Source organism: Macaca thibetana, chromosome 11 (assembly GCF_024542745.1).
Source record: "Macaca thibetana thibetana isolate TM-01 chromosome 11, ASM2454274v1, whole genome shotgun sequence".
Taxonomy (NCBI): Eukaryota; Metazoa; Chordata; class Mammalia; order Primates; family Cercopithecidae; genus Macaca; species Macaca thibetana.
The window spans coordinates 118,894,040-118,908,935 of record NC_065588.1 but is presented as its reverse complement, the minus strand read 5'-3'; the positions used below and the strand labels follow the sequence as shown (position 1 = coordinate 118,908,935).

Genomic DNA, 14,896 nt, shown 5'->3' with positions numbered 1-14,896 from the left:
GTACTTAGCAGTCAAAATTATATACATAGACAGCAGATGGTTTGCCAGGGGCTGGGGAGACAGAGAAATGGGAAGTCAGTGTTTAATGGGCAGAGTTTCAGTTTCATAACGTTGAAATGAGTTGGGGAGATGGATGATGGCTGCATGTGATTATGAATGTATTTAATACCACTAAATTTAAAAATGCTCAAGATAGGCCGGGTGCAGTGGCTCATGCCTATAATTGCGGCACTTTGGGAGGCCAAAACAGGCAGATCATTTGAGGTCAGGAGCTCAAGACCAGACTGACCAACATGGTGAAACTCCGTCTCTACTAAAATACAAAAATTAGCCAGGTGTGGTGGCGGACACCTGTAATCTCAGCTACTTGGAAGGCTGAGGCAGCAGAATCACTTGAACCCAGGAGATGGAGGTTGCAGTGAGCCGAGATCGTACCACTGCACCCCAGCCTGGGCGACAGTGCTAGACTCCCTCTCAAAAATAAAACAAAATACATTTTTTTAAAAAAAGGTTAAGATGGTAAATTTCATGTTATGTATTTTTTTAACAAAATAAAAACAAAATTGGGGGAAAAAAGTATAAACAACCCAAATGTCCATCAACTGGTAAACAGAGAAACAAAACGTGGTATATCCATAAAATAGAATATTATTTGGCAATAAAAAAAAATATAGCACTGACGTGGTACAGCATGGATGAACCCTGAAAATATTTATTTTTATTTTTATTTTTTGGGGGGACACAGCCTTGCTCTGTCACCAGGCTGGAAGCACGATCTCGGCTCAAAGCAACCTCTACCTCCTGGGTTGAAGCGATTCCCTTCCCTCAGTCTCCTGGGACTACAGGCATGCGCCACCACGCCCAGATAATTTTTTGTATTTTTTGTATTTTAGTAGAGACTGGGTTTCACCATGTTGGTCATGATGGTCTCGATCTCCTGACCTCGTGATCTGTCCACCTCGGCCTCCCAAAGTGCTGGAATTACAGGCATGAAACAACGCGTCCAGCCCAAACCCTGAAAATATTATGCTAAGTGAAAGCAGACAGACATGAAGGAGACATATATGACTCCATTTATTTGAACCGTTCGGAATAGGCAAATCTAGAGAGACAGGAGGTAAATTAGTGGTTTCCTGAAGCTGGGGGACTGGGGGAAATGGGGAATGACTATTAATGGCATAGAGGTTTGATTTTGTTTTGTTTTTTGATAGAGTCTCACTCTGTCGCCCAGGCTGCAGTGGCACAGTTTTGGCTCACCGCAACCTCTGCCTCTCAGGTTCAAGCGATTCTCCTGCCTCAGCCTGCCAAGCAGCTGGAGCTACAGGACTGTACCACCAGACCCAACTCATTTTTATATTTTTAGTAGAGATGGGGTTTCCCCATGTTGGCCAGGCTGGTCTTGAACTCCTGACCTCAAGTGACCCACTCACCTCTGCCTCCCTAAGTACTGGGATTACAGGCATAAGCCACCTCACCCAGACATTTACAAATTTTATCTTTTAATTTTTTTTCTTTTTCTGTTGAGACGGAGTCTCTGTCGCCAGGCTGAAGTGCAGTAGCTGATCTCAGCTCACTGCAACCTCTGCCCCCAGGTTCAAGCAATTCTCCTGCCTCAGCATCCCAAGCCCAAGCGGCTGGGACTACAGGCGTGCACCACCACACCCAGCTAATTTTTGTATTTTTAGTAGAGACAACATGAGGTCTCACCATGTTGGCCAGGCTGGTCTTGAACTCCTGACCTCAGGTGATCCACCCAACTTGGCCTCCCAAAGTGCTGGGATTACACGATTGAGCCACCACGCACAGCCTTAATTTTATTTTTTGAGACAAAGTCTCGCTCTGTCACCCAGGCTGGAGAGCAGTGGCGCAAATTCAGCTCACCGCAGCCTCCACCTCCCGGATTCCAGCAATTCTCGTGCCTCAGCCTCCCTAGTAGCTGGAACTACAGGCATGTGCCACCATGCCCAACTAATTTTTATATTTTTAGTAGAGATGGAGTTTCACCATGTTGGCCAGGCTGGTTTTGAGCTCCTGACCTCAGGTGATCCACCCACCTCAGCCTCACAAATTGCTGGGATTAAGGTGTGAGCCACCACATCCGACCCTAAAGATTCTTTTAGGGGAGATTTTAAAGTTCTAAAATTGACATTAATGATGCTTGCACAACTCAAGGAATATATTAAAAACCACTGAACTGTATACTTTAAATGGGTGAATTGTATAGGATGTGAATTATCTCCATTAAGCTGTTATAAAAACTTTTTTATTAATAATACACACAGAGGATAGGAGAAAAAAATATATTTGAGGCAGGATTATGAGAGATTAAAACAAATTCTCCCCCACCCACAAAAACCAAAATACAAAAAAACGAACCTACCCTGGTTTTGGCATAATTCAGCATCTCTTGAGTCGTTTCATAGGTTATCCACTGAGCCTTCAGGCAGTAATTCACCACAAATTCATCATCCTGTTTCACAAATGCCAGACACAGTAAGGCAACCTAACGTTGATCAACACATCAGTCTAAATACTCTAGTATGTGACAAGAAAAACATACCTGGATTTTATGTAGATTTTCCTTAGCATCATCTACAAGTTGTTGCCATTCAGTCTGTTCACTGGCATCCACAGAACTCAATGCCAGTTTCTCCAATATATGATTTGACTTGACCTTGTAAACAAGCTGTAATATAAATATGCCACATCAAGCAATGTGAACTACAATAATACCTGCGGATGGCTTATTCTCAGAGAAAGCTGAGTGAAATAAACTACTATGAAAAAGGGGAATCCTCATGCGCTCCAGGAATAAGATTTAAAGAAAGTAACATTCAGATATCTGAGAGGTGAACCAGATTATTAGCAAGTATAGGAACCATTTCTGTTGAGTCCTTACAAAACGTGTCAAGCAGTACACTTACTAAGAGCTTTATATGAGCTAAGATATGGAATCTAAATATCCATCAACAGATAAGTGAATAAATAAAATGTGGTATATTTGCACAATAAAATATTGTTCAGTCTAGAAGCTGGGTGTAGTGCCAGCCTGCTCAAGAGGCCAAGGCAGGACAACCATTTGAGCCCAGGAGTTCGAGTCCAGCCTGGGCAACATGGTAAGACCTTATTTAAAAAAAAAAAAAGAGGGAAAATCTGTCATTTGCAACAACAACATAGATAAACCTGAAGGACATTACGCTAAGTGAGATAAGTCAGACACAATAAAAAAAATACTATATGATCTCACATGTGAAATCTTAAAATAGTAAAACTCATAAAAGTAGAGAGTATAGGCTGGGCATGGCGGCTCAAGCCTGCAATCCCAGCACTTTGGGAGGTTGAGGCAAGAGGATTATTTGAGGTCAGGAGTTTGAGACCAGCCTGGCCAATATGGTGAAACCCCGTCTCTACTAAAAATACAAAACTTAGCCGGGCATGGTAGTGGGTGCCTGTAATCCCAGCTACTTGGGAGGCTGAGGTAGAATTACTTGAACCTGAAAGGCGGAGGTTGCAGTGAGCAGAGATCGTGCTACTGCACAACAGAGCAAGACTCCATCTCAAAAAAAAAAAAAAAAAAGTAGAGTAGAATGTTGATAACTAGAGCCCAGGGGAAGGGGCTAGGGGATACAGAGATGTTGTTCCAAGGCTGCAAAGCTTCAGTTAGAAGGAAGAATGAGTTTCAGAGGTCTGTGACGACTGTAGTTAGTAATAATGTATATTTTAAAATTGCTAAAAGAGCCAGGCGTGGTGGCTGACACCTGTAATGCTTGCATTTTGGGAGGCCGAGGCAGGTGGATTTCCTGAGCTCAGGAGTTCAAGACCAGCTTGAGCAACATGGCGAAACCCCGTCTCTACTAAAAATACAAAATATTAGCCAGGCATGGTGGTGCGCGTCTGTAATCCCAGCTACTCAGGAGGCCGAGGCACAAGAATCACACGAACCTGGGAGGTGGATGTTGTAGTGAGCCAAAATCGCACCACTGCACTCCAGTTTGGAAGACAGAGCAAGACTCTGTCTCAAAAAAATAAAAAAATTGCTAAAAGAGTAGGTTTTAAATGTTCTCACCAGAAAAAAAGATAAGTGAGGTGATAGTTATGTTAATTAGCTTGATTTAGTCACTGCACAATGTAAATGTATAAAATCACCATATTGCACATCGAAAGTATATACAATTATTCTTGTTTTTCTTTTTCTTTTTATTTATTTTTTTGCGATGGAGTCTCGCTCTGTTGCCCAGGCTGGAGTGCAGCGGCAGGATCTCGGCTCACTGCAACCTCTGCCTCCCCGGTTCAAGCGATTCTCCTGCCTCAGCCTCCTGAGTAGCTGCGACTACAGGTGCCTGCCACCACGCCCAGCTAATTTTTTGTATTTTTAGTAGAGACGGAGTTTCATCGTTTTAGCCAGGATGGTCTCGATCTCCCGACCTCGTGATCTGCCTGCCTGGGCCTCCCAAAGTGCTGGGATTATAGGCGTGAGCCACCGTGCCCAGCCCTTATTTTTCTTTTTGAGACAGTCTTGCTGTGTCACCCAGGCTGGAGTGCACTAGTGCATTCTTGGCTCACTGCAACCTCCGCCTTCTGATTCAAGCGATTCACCTGCCTCAGCCTCCAAAGCAACTGGGACAACAGGCATCCACCACCATGCTCAGCTAATATTTGTATTTTTAGTAGAAACAGGGTTTTGCCATGTGGGCCAGGATGGTCTTAAACTCCTGGCCTCAAGTAATCCACCCACCCTGACCTCCCAAAGTGTGGGATTACAAAGGTAAGCCACTGTACCCGGCCAAGTATATACGATTATTTATCAACCGAAGAAAGAGATTTATATGAATTGTCTTTTTAAATTATCATAACCTAAGAACTAAGCATTTACATGTCATCATGACACTACAGGGTAAGTACTAATATTCCCATTTTACAAACAAGAAAACTGAGACCCAAGAAAGGTTAAGTAATGTGTCTGAAATTATGCAGTCCAAAAATGACAGAGCCGATTTCATTTGTCTGTTTAGAGACAAGGTCTCGCTCTGTCACTCAGGCTAAAACGCAGTGGTGTAATCACAGCTCACTGCAGCCTGGAACTCCCGGGCTCAAGCAATTCTCTTGCCTCAGCATCTCAAGTAGCTGGGACTACAGGCGCACACCACCACGCCCACCCAGCTCATGAAGCTGGTTTTTAAAGACAACCAATTTTCTAAGCCTACTAAAAGTTCTTTAAAGGTTAGAGTCAGAAATACTCAGATTTCAGGTTCTGTTTCCAATGGACACAATACGAATTTTGACAGGGACTCTCTGGTTCTGAAAACTATAAATGATAACAAAGAGTAGTTTCATTCATGAATATTCCCCTCATTTCTTTCATGGATTTTCTGTTTTGGTTTGGTTTTTTTGCTCCGTTCTCTCTTTTTAAACATTACTTCTAAAATCTTTCAGATGTTCAAAAAGGTAATAATGTAAATTATAAATACTATAATAATAATGTACTCATCACCTTTAGCTTAAAAATAAAGCAGATGTTACCAATAGTTTCAGATCCCACTGTTGTCTTTCCAAATACATCATCCTCCTTCCCCCAAGCAGAAGTATGTTATTCTTGTATTTAGTACTTATTCCATTAATTACTTTGTCTCTTAACTTGTATGCATTTCTAAACAACACACAGAATTATTCTTGCTAGGTATGGTGTCTCGCGCCTGTAATCCCAGCACTTTGGGAGGCCGAGGAGGGAGGATCACTTGAGGTCAGGAGTTCAAGACCAGCCTGGGCAACATAGCAAGACTGTCTCTACAAAATATACATATAAATAAATATAAATTTTTTGGCCAGGCGCAGTGGCTCATGCCTATAATCCCAGCACCTTGGGAGGCTAAGGCAGGTAGATCACTTGCAGTCACGAATTCAAGACCAGCCTGGCCAACATGGTAAAACCCTGTCTCTACAAAAAACACAAATATATATATATAATATATATTTTTAAGGAAGTATTCTGTATGTTTTAAACCATTATATTTTTAAAACAAGCACATGAGTACCAAGCACCCACTTAGTAAATATTAATTCTTTAACCAACTACAATAAGGCTTTCTCTTTTATTACTTCCCCCAAAACTGACTTTTCAAGGATTATCAATGACCTAATTGCTGTGTTCTCACAGCAATTTTTTTTTTACACTTGATCTTCTCTGTAGTATTTGAAACTGCTGATCACTCCCCAGTATGTTTAAAACTTACTGCTTCCTTGGCTTCCATAATCATACATTCTTACAGTTTTCCTCCCTTGTTTCTTCCCAAATATGTGTACAGCCCTTCCTCCTCTATCCCTCATATGCTACTGCCCCACATCACATCCTCAGATGTATTTTCACTCTGCATTTGCTGGAGTCATCTGAGCCATTACACTGGTGTCTCCTACCTTTAGAGGTAGCGTAGGTCACTCCTCAACTTCCCACCAGACATCCTTATTTCACCAGACCCTTCACATCCACTTTTTTTTTTTTTTTTAATTTAGAGATAGGAGGCTCACTATGATGCCTAGGCTGGGGTGCAGTGGCTATTAACAGGCCAATCTTACTGCATTATAGCCTGAAACACCTGGGCTCAAGCAATCCTCCTGCCTCAGCCTCCTGAGTAGCTAGAACTACAAGCATGCACCACTGTGCTCAGCTCACACCCAATTTGCATAAAGCAGAACTTTTCATCTTTTATCCCTAACCTGCTCTTCCACACATACTCCTCATTTCAGGTCATGCCATCGTCACTCAATGTGTATGCTGAGCCAGAGTCCAGCAAGTCAACCTCAAGTCCCCTGCCCTTCCTTCCATTTGATTACTAAGTCCTGCTGATTCTACCCACCATATTCCTCTCTCTCTCTTTTTTTTTTTTTTCTGAGACAGAGTCTTGCTGTGTTGCCCAGGATAGAGTGCAGTGGTGTGATCTCGGCTCACTGTAACCTCCACCTCCCCGTTTCAAGCGATTCTCCTGCCTCAGCCTCCCGAGTAGCTGGGACTACAGGCATGTGCCATTACACTTGGCTAATTTTTGTATTGCCAGTGTAGTATTTTTAGGTTTCGCCATATTGCCCAGGCTGGTCTTAAATGCCTGATCCCAGGTTATCTGCCCGCCTCAGCCTCCCAAAGTGCTGGAATTAAAGGAGTGAGCCGCCACACCAGGCCTATATTCTTCTCTTATCAGCCTTCTCTCTCAACTATATCTGTACTTCGTTGCCCTGCTTCAGGGCAATGAACCTTGTCTCGACAAAAAATTTAAAAATTAGTTGGTCATGGTGGTATGTACCTATAGTCCCAGCCGCTTGGGAGGCTGAGGCAGGAGAATCACTTGAGCCCGGAAGGTCAAGGCTGCGGTAAGCTATGATCGCCCCACTGTACTCCAGCCTGGGTGACAGAGGTCCCTACTTCTGCATCATCATCTTCTTTTTCTCTGCTGCCCATATAACCTATATTCTAGTCCCACCTAATCAGTAGGAGTTCCTGAAGCATCACAAGTCCCCCTCATTCTATCCACGCTGACCTTGTACCCAGAATCCCTTCCCCTCCCTGGTCTGTCTGGAACACCTTTAAGACCTGACCTGAGGCCAGGCCCAGTGGCTCACGCCTGTAATCCCAGCACTCTGGGAGACCAAGGCAGGCAGATCACGAGGTTAGGAGTTCAAGGCCAGCCTGGCCAACATGGTGAAACCCCATCTTTACTAAAAATACAAAAATTAACCGGGCATGGTGGTACATGCCTGTAATCCCAGCTACTCGGGAGGCTGAGGCCGGAGAATCGCTTGAACCCAGGAGGCAGAGGTTGCAGTGGGCTGAGACTGCACCACTGCACTCCAGTCTAGGCAGTAGAGCAAGACTCCGTCTCAAAAAAAAAAAAAAAAAAAAAAAAAAGACCTGGCCTGAAAACGATCTCCTCAGTAACATCTTTCTGGCCCACTATGGGTCACTCTTTCCTCTGAATTTCTAATCAACTTCAGTCATATCTTTATTACAGCCTTAATCACACTAAATTCCAATTATGTATTACATGTCTGTCCCCTCAGCCTCTAGCACATGACGAAATGCTTGTTTGGTGAACAAATGAATACATGAATGATTACCTCAACATCCAGTCCAAACTGAATGGCAAAACTCTCAGCTTCAGCAAATCTGTGTTTGTGAAGTAACCGACTCAATCTGATAAGATGGAAAAGAAATTTTGTTAAATGCTTATTAGTCAGGTAATTTAAGTTATTCACTAAAGGGTAAAGCTTAAAAAAAATGAGAAGTTACCTGTTTTCTGGTAAAGCTTCTGTAAGACATCTGAGTACCAACACAGAGACTGAGTCTTCAGACAATCTGGAAAAAAATTTCACTATAAATGCGCTTGTCTTTTAACATTAATATATAAAATTTAATGTAACTATGACTTAACATGCTAAAACATGACCTACTTTGGATCATTTTTGCAAACTCCTTCTAAAAGGTATATGGTATCCTACAATAACAATAAAAACATGATTAAAATTCCAATATAAGAGCAATGCATTTTATAATTACTAGAGTAACTACCGATAATTCAGGCACGAATTATCCATCAAGGGATTTTAAAACAACTGGGTATCCCATAAATATATATACCTACTATGTAGCCACAAAAATTTAAGGAAAAAACAAACACTGGGAAAAAAATGGCTAGGAAAGATAAATCCCATAGACTCAAAATAATATCACACAGGTTACTTACTATTAAGGGAAAAACACTTTACAAATGGAGAAATCTGACAGAACTGCCTTAACCACATGATCACATTTAAAATCACCCATAACAGGACAAATGGATACCCTGAGCCCCTTAATGTGATGTGGTTAGAAAATAGTGTTACCTGCGCAGTATTCGTGCCAACAAAGCTTAACATGAATCTAATCATGATGAAACAATCAAATCCAAATAGAGAAACATTCTGCAAAACCACAGGGTTGGGACTCTTCAAAAATGTCAATGTCTTAAAAGACAAAAAATGGACTGGATGCAATGGCTCACACGTGTAATCCCAGCACTTTGGGGAGCTGAGTCAAGAAGCTCACTTGAGCTCAGGAGCTTGAGTCTAACCTAGGAAACATAGTGAGACCCCCTCTCTACAAAAAATATACAAATTAGCCAGGTGGTGGTGCACACCTGTAGTCCCAGCTACTCAGGAGGCTGAGGCAGGAAGATCACTTGAGCGCAGGAGTTGGCAGCTGTAGTGAGCTATGATCGAGCAACTGTACTACAACTTGGGCAACAGAGCAAGACCCTGTCTCAACAACAACAAAAACACATAGAGAACTAAATTTGATGAGTGATCCTTGATTAGATCATGAATAAGGAAAAACAAAATAGCTTTAAAGTAATTGGCCGAACTGGTAAAATTTGAACCTAGAAGAGTTTATAATAAATAGTAATGTATTTATGTTACATTTTCTGAGTGTGATAATTGCATTGTAGAAGAAGTCCCTTATTTTTAGAAGATACCTGCTGAAGATTTAGGCATGACAGGTCATGATGTCTACAAGTAACTTCCAAAGTTTGGAAAACTATAGTGTGTATGTAAAAAGAAATTAAACAAACGTGGTAAAATATTTTTTAAAATATGTAAATTAGTTACATAAATATGAAAATTAGTTACATAAATATGTAACAGCAAGTCTCCATCTCCCGTTATCATCTATACCTCCTATAGCGACACAAGAAAGAAGAATAAGCAGATGACTGATTTTTTTTTCTCTCTTTTTTAATATGATGACTAACCTTAGACTATCAAGTAAGTATATTCAAGGATCTCTATTAATAAATATAGTTATAAACTTGAAATTTATCCAGGTTTCCACTAGGTTCCACTAATGCTTAGCTTAATTATTAAGGCTTTTAATGATCCCTGATTAGATACTAGATAAAGAAAAAAGTAGTTAAAAGAATAGTTTAAAATGCAAATAAACTTACTGTGCTAATTCCTGTTTGGACCAGAGAAGAAACACTAGATACTTCCAAAGAATATAATATTTCCATTGTAGGTAATGAATAAACCATGAGGTTTTTCATCTAAGAAAAACAGCAGAGCAATTAATTTAGCAGATCAATTTAAACCTGCAAGCACAAAACAGCACTTCACAACTAAGAGCAGATTAAAACACATGGGAGCGGCTGGGCGCGGTGGCTCATGCCTACAATCCCAGCACTTTGGGAGGCTGAGGCAGGCGGATTGCCGGAGCTCTGGAGTTTGAGACCAGCCTGGGCAACACGGTGAAACCCCATCTCTACTAAAATACAAAACATTAGCCGGGTGTGGCAGCGTGCCTCTGTAATCACAGCTACCGGGGAGGCTGAGGCAGGAGAATCTCTGGAACCCAGGAGGCGGAGGTTGTAATAAGCCAAGATTACACCACTGCACTCCAGCCTGGGCGACAGAGTGAGACTCCATCTCAAAAAAAAAAAAAAAAAAAAAAAAAAAAAAACACATGGGAGCACTTTGGGAGGCTGAGGCAGGCAGATCACTTGAGGTCAGGAGTTGGAGACCAGCCTAGCCAACATGGTGAAACCCCATCTCTACCAAAAACTACCAAAAAATTTAGCTGGAATGTAGTGGTGCACGTCTGTAATCCCAGCTACTTGGGAGGCTGAGGCAGGAGAATTGCTTGAACCCGGGAGGAAGACATTGCGGTAAGCCGAGATTGCACCACTGCACTCCAGCCTGGGTGAAAGAGTGAGACTGTCTCTAAATAAATAAATAAAACACACAGTACAAAGCTAAATGCAAAAAATAAGCATTTATAAGTAAGCCTGTTACTGTATGACTTATTTTATTTTACTTTTTTTTGAGATGGAGTTTCGCTCTTGTTGCCCAGGCTGGAGTACAATGGCTCGCTCTCGGCTTACTGCAACCTCTGCCTCCAGGGTTCCAGTGATTCTCCTGTCCCAGCCTCTTGAGTAACTGGAATTATAGGTGCACGCCACCATACCCGGCTAATTTTTTATATTTTTAGTAGAGACTGGGTTTCACCATGTTGTCCAGGCTGGTCTCAAACTCCTGACCTCAAGTGATCCACCCACCTTGGCCTCCCAAAGTGCCGGGATTACAGGTGTGAGCCACCGCACCCAGCTTGTTACTGTATGATTTAAATGTCACATATGAAATAATGTTCTACCCCATACTCCAAATATGTTGAATGAAAATCCATACATATACCTGAAGTCCATTCTACAGTTTGTATTTAAGGTGAATATAATTCCTCAGTGCCAGAACTATGTAAGAGTCACTCTAATAAACACTTTCTTGGGCCAGGCACAGTGGCTCACACCTGTAATCCCAGCACTTTGGGAGGCTGAGGTGGGCAAATCACGAGGTTAGGAGACTGAGACAAGCCTGGTCAAAATGGCGAAACCCTGCCTCTACTAAAAATACAAAAATTAGCTGGGCGTGGTGGCAGGTGCCTGTAATCCCAGCTACTTGGGAGGCTGAAGCAGGAGAATTGTTTGAACCCAGGGGGCGAGGGGTTGCAGCGAGCCGAGATTGTGCCATAGCACTGCAGCCAGGGGGACAGTGTGAGACCCCATCTCAAAAAAAATAATAATAATAAAATAAAATAAACACTTTGCTATGGGCATTTTTGGTTCCTGAAGTGCTCCATTTAAAATATGGAGACAAGATTTATAGCTTTTTGCTTTAAATGGGGAAAAAAAAGAGTTCTGCAGGATTATTTCTGATTGTTAGGTTTCGTGTGAACTAAGAGCTAATATGCTGTATTATTTAACATCTACTTTTGTATTCGCTAATGCTTTTTCTGACACATAATATAGACAAGCACGAAATAAAATTTTCCAATACCTTATTAGCTGTAGCTGTCAGAGCTATTAATTTGAGATTTGTAATTCCTTGCCTAAAAGAGAAAAGAAGCTTTAAATAATTCAAGTAAGCTTTTACACAATAAAAACATACATTATCTATCAATTTAAAAAAGTACGCTTTGCCAATTACAAGATATAAACTAAGTTAAAGTAACACTCTTCCGTAAAAAATAAAATGTAATAGACACTGTATTCCATTTCTGCACGTTTATGCCCAGACTGACACAGTTTCTAACACAATCACTTGAAGGTTCCTATTGCCTGTTCCCAGTGAATTTTGCAAACAACAAATTGGTCTTTACTCTGTCAGACTGTTTCACAATGTTGCTTAGAACATAAAACATAATAAATGATCTGAACAAAACCAGACAAGAAACCTGGTGCTAATAATGACTACTAGCCATAGCCATAACATACCATGTAACTGATGAAGGAGAATCTGCTTCTGTAGTAAGAAGAAACTCTTCTACGTTAAGAGAGGGCCAGTTCCATACAGGAGTTAAAGTGTAAATATCCCATAAACTCAGCACGTTCTGCAATAGAGACATTTCATTTACATGTATTTTGTTTTGAGACAGAGTTTCGCTCTTGTCGCCCAGGCTGGAGCAGAATGGTGTGATCTCGGCTCACTGCAACCTCCGCCTCCTGGGTTCAAGTGATTCTCCTGCCTCAGCCTTCCGAGTAGCTGGGATTACTGGCACCCACCACCAAGCCCGGCTAATTTTTTGTATTTTTAGTAGAGACGGGGTTTCACCATGCTGGCCAGGCTGGTCTCGAACTCCGGACCTCAGGTGATCTACCCACCTCGGCCTCCCAAAGTGCTGGGATTACAGGCGTGAGCCACCGTGCCTAACCTACATGTCTTAATGATTACAAATTTACATCTCAGGCCAGGCGCAATGGCTCACGTCTGCAATCCCAGCACTTTGGGAGGCCGAGGTGGGTGCATCACCTGAGGTCAGGAATTCAAGACCAGCCTGGCCAGCATGGTGAAACCCCGTCTCTACTAAAAATACAAAAAATTAGCCGGGCGTGGTGGTGGGAGCCTGTAATCCCAGATACTCGGGAGGCTGAGGCAGGAGAATTGTTTGAACCCAGAAGGTGGAGGTGGCAGTGAGCCAAGATCGCACCATTGTGCTCCAGCCTGGGCGACAAGAGCGAAACTCTGTTTCAAAACAAAAAAATTTACATTTCAGGATCAACTTTTTTTGGTACATATACTGAAATAAACCACAGTACACAAGATAGTAATCCACCCTAGCTAAAACCCTTGTCTTTGTAAATCTGACAACATTTTTGTTGTAAAACATGATATCAAGTAAAAACATTGAAGGAGAAACAAGAAACATACATCAGTATCAAGAACAAAAAGTAGATTGTCTATTAGCTGGAACTTCTTTGCACCTACAAAAGAGAAAATAAGATGTCTAAGGATTTTATTTCAATATTTCATATATCTAAATAGTAAATTAACATATTCACAGAAAGGCAGAACTATATAACTACTAGGTCCTATTTTCTTTTATTTCTGCCTCTATTTCTGTTAGGTGATTACTAAAATGTAAAACCTCCCAAAATGAAGACTAACAGCTGTAACATGTCAAGAACTGTCCTGTATGTGAACAACCATCAAACTATTCTGGCTTGTTTCAAAGAGTGGTAGGGTAAAATGACCCATATGTCAGCCTAAGTACACTGACATAAAAATTAAAACTCACCAATAATTGTCTAAAATAGTGTCATTAACTTATTTTACCTTTAATAATCTCTGCATCAATAAGGTTCTTAACTGTCATTCCATTCTTGGAAAAATCTGGTTCCCATTTTGAGAATGCACAATTGCCAGTTCCCTGGAAAAACGAACACAGCACATCAACTGCAAATTTCATTCTTAGACCTGAGCCTTCCTCAAAGTAGAAACATGTAAGTTTTATAGGTTATTAACTTTAAAATATATTTATATATTCTAACTAGGTTTCATCTTCCAGTTCCTCTCTTGATTTCAGAAGAGAATGAAAAAAACAGTGTACTATTGGAATTCATGGTTATTACAACTTTTTTTTTTTTTTTTTTACTAATTTGAGACAGGGTCTCACTCCATTGCCCAGGCTGGAGGGCAGTGATCACAGCTCACTGCAGCCTCAAACTCCTGGACTCAAGCGATCCTCCCACCTCAGCCTCCCCAGTAGTTGGGACTACAGGTGAGCATCACCACACCTGGCTAATTTACTATTTGTTGTAGAGACAGGGTCTCCCTATGTTGCTGAGACTGGTCTCAACCTCCTGGGCTCAAGCAATCCTCCCACCTCAGCCTCTCAAAGTGCTGGGATTATAGGCATGAGCCACTATGCCAGCCTTCACACAAATATTTAATGAGCATATTTAGGCAACTAGCACTAAAGACACGCAGTGAACTTTTAAGACCTCTTCCAGGATTATGATTAAAATATAGTCTTTGATAAGTATTTTCATTAAAATACCACAAATAATTGGAAAAAATTTTATAAATATTAATTTTAAATTATTTGAAACCCTGGTGAAATGTTAAATTAGATATGCACGATATGGAAATATGACTGCTTCTTTTCTCTCTGTTTTGTTTCTTCTTTTTTTAGAGACGGGATCTCACTGTGTTACCAGGCTACAGTGAAGTGGCGTGATCATAAGTGCGATCAGAGCTACTGCAGCCTCATACTCCTGGGCTCAAGCAATTCTTCTGCCTCAGCTTCCCAAGTAGCTGGGACCATAGGTGCATGCCATGGCACGCAGCTGACTACTACTTAATATATAAATTTGGCAAGTAAAAATGTTGTAAATGTTGTAATTATACTGAGTTTTTGCCTAATCTTTGAATATAACATTAGGTGTTTTCCTCCAAAATTCAAAGAAATTATGATCACAGTTATTGGAAGTGGCATACCAATAATGAAACGTTACTTTTTACGTGTAACATGAGATATAAGACATTATACACAAGGTATACATGCCAATGGTTGTGAATGAATTGTGCTTTTCTATGTGCATGCTTG

At 41.3% G+C, this 14,896-nt stretch overlaps 1 protein-coding gene across 1 annotated transcript in view; it reads right to left on the bottom strand.

Annotated features, from left to right (window-relative positions):
* The window catches only part of KNTC1 (kinetochore associated 1), a 101,729-nt gene that overhangs the window by 68,084 nt on the left and 18,749 nt on the right, over positions 1 to 14,896 (bottom strand). Inside the window, exons 9-19 of the mRNA XM_050748220.1 lie at positions 13,624 to 13,717; positions 13,219 to 13,271; positions 12,285 to 12,400; positions 11,848 to 11,899; positions 11,292 to 11,294; positions 9,966 to 10,064; positions 8,437 to 8,480; positions 8,276 to 8,341; positions 8,104 to 8,179; positions 2,561 to 2,686; positions 2,381 to 2,470 (exon numbers count right to left, since the gene is read on the bottom strand). Coding sequence (XP_050604177.1) covers positions 2,381 to 2,470; positions 2,561 to 2,686; positions 8,104 to 8,179; positions 8,276 to 8,341; positions 8,437 to 8,480; positions 9,966 to 10,064; positions 11,292 to 11,294; positions 11,848 to 11,899; positions 12,285 to 12,400; positions 13,219 to 13,271; positions 13,624 to 13,717 — 819 coding nt within the window. The remainder of the gene's footprint in view (positions 1 to 2,380; positions 2,471 to 2,560; positions 2,687 to 8,103; positions 8,180 to 8,275; positions 8,342 to 8,436; positions 8,481 to 9,965; positions 10,065 to 11,291; positions 11,295 to 11,847; positions 11,900 to 12,284; positions 12,401 to 13,218; positions 13,272 to 13,623; positions 13,718 to 14,896) is intronic.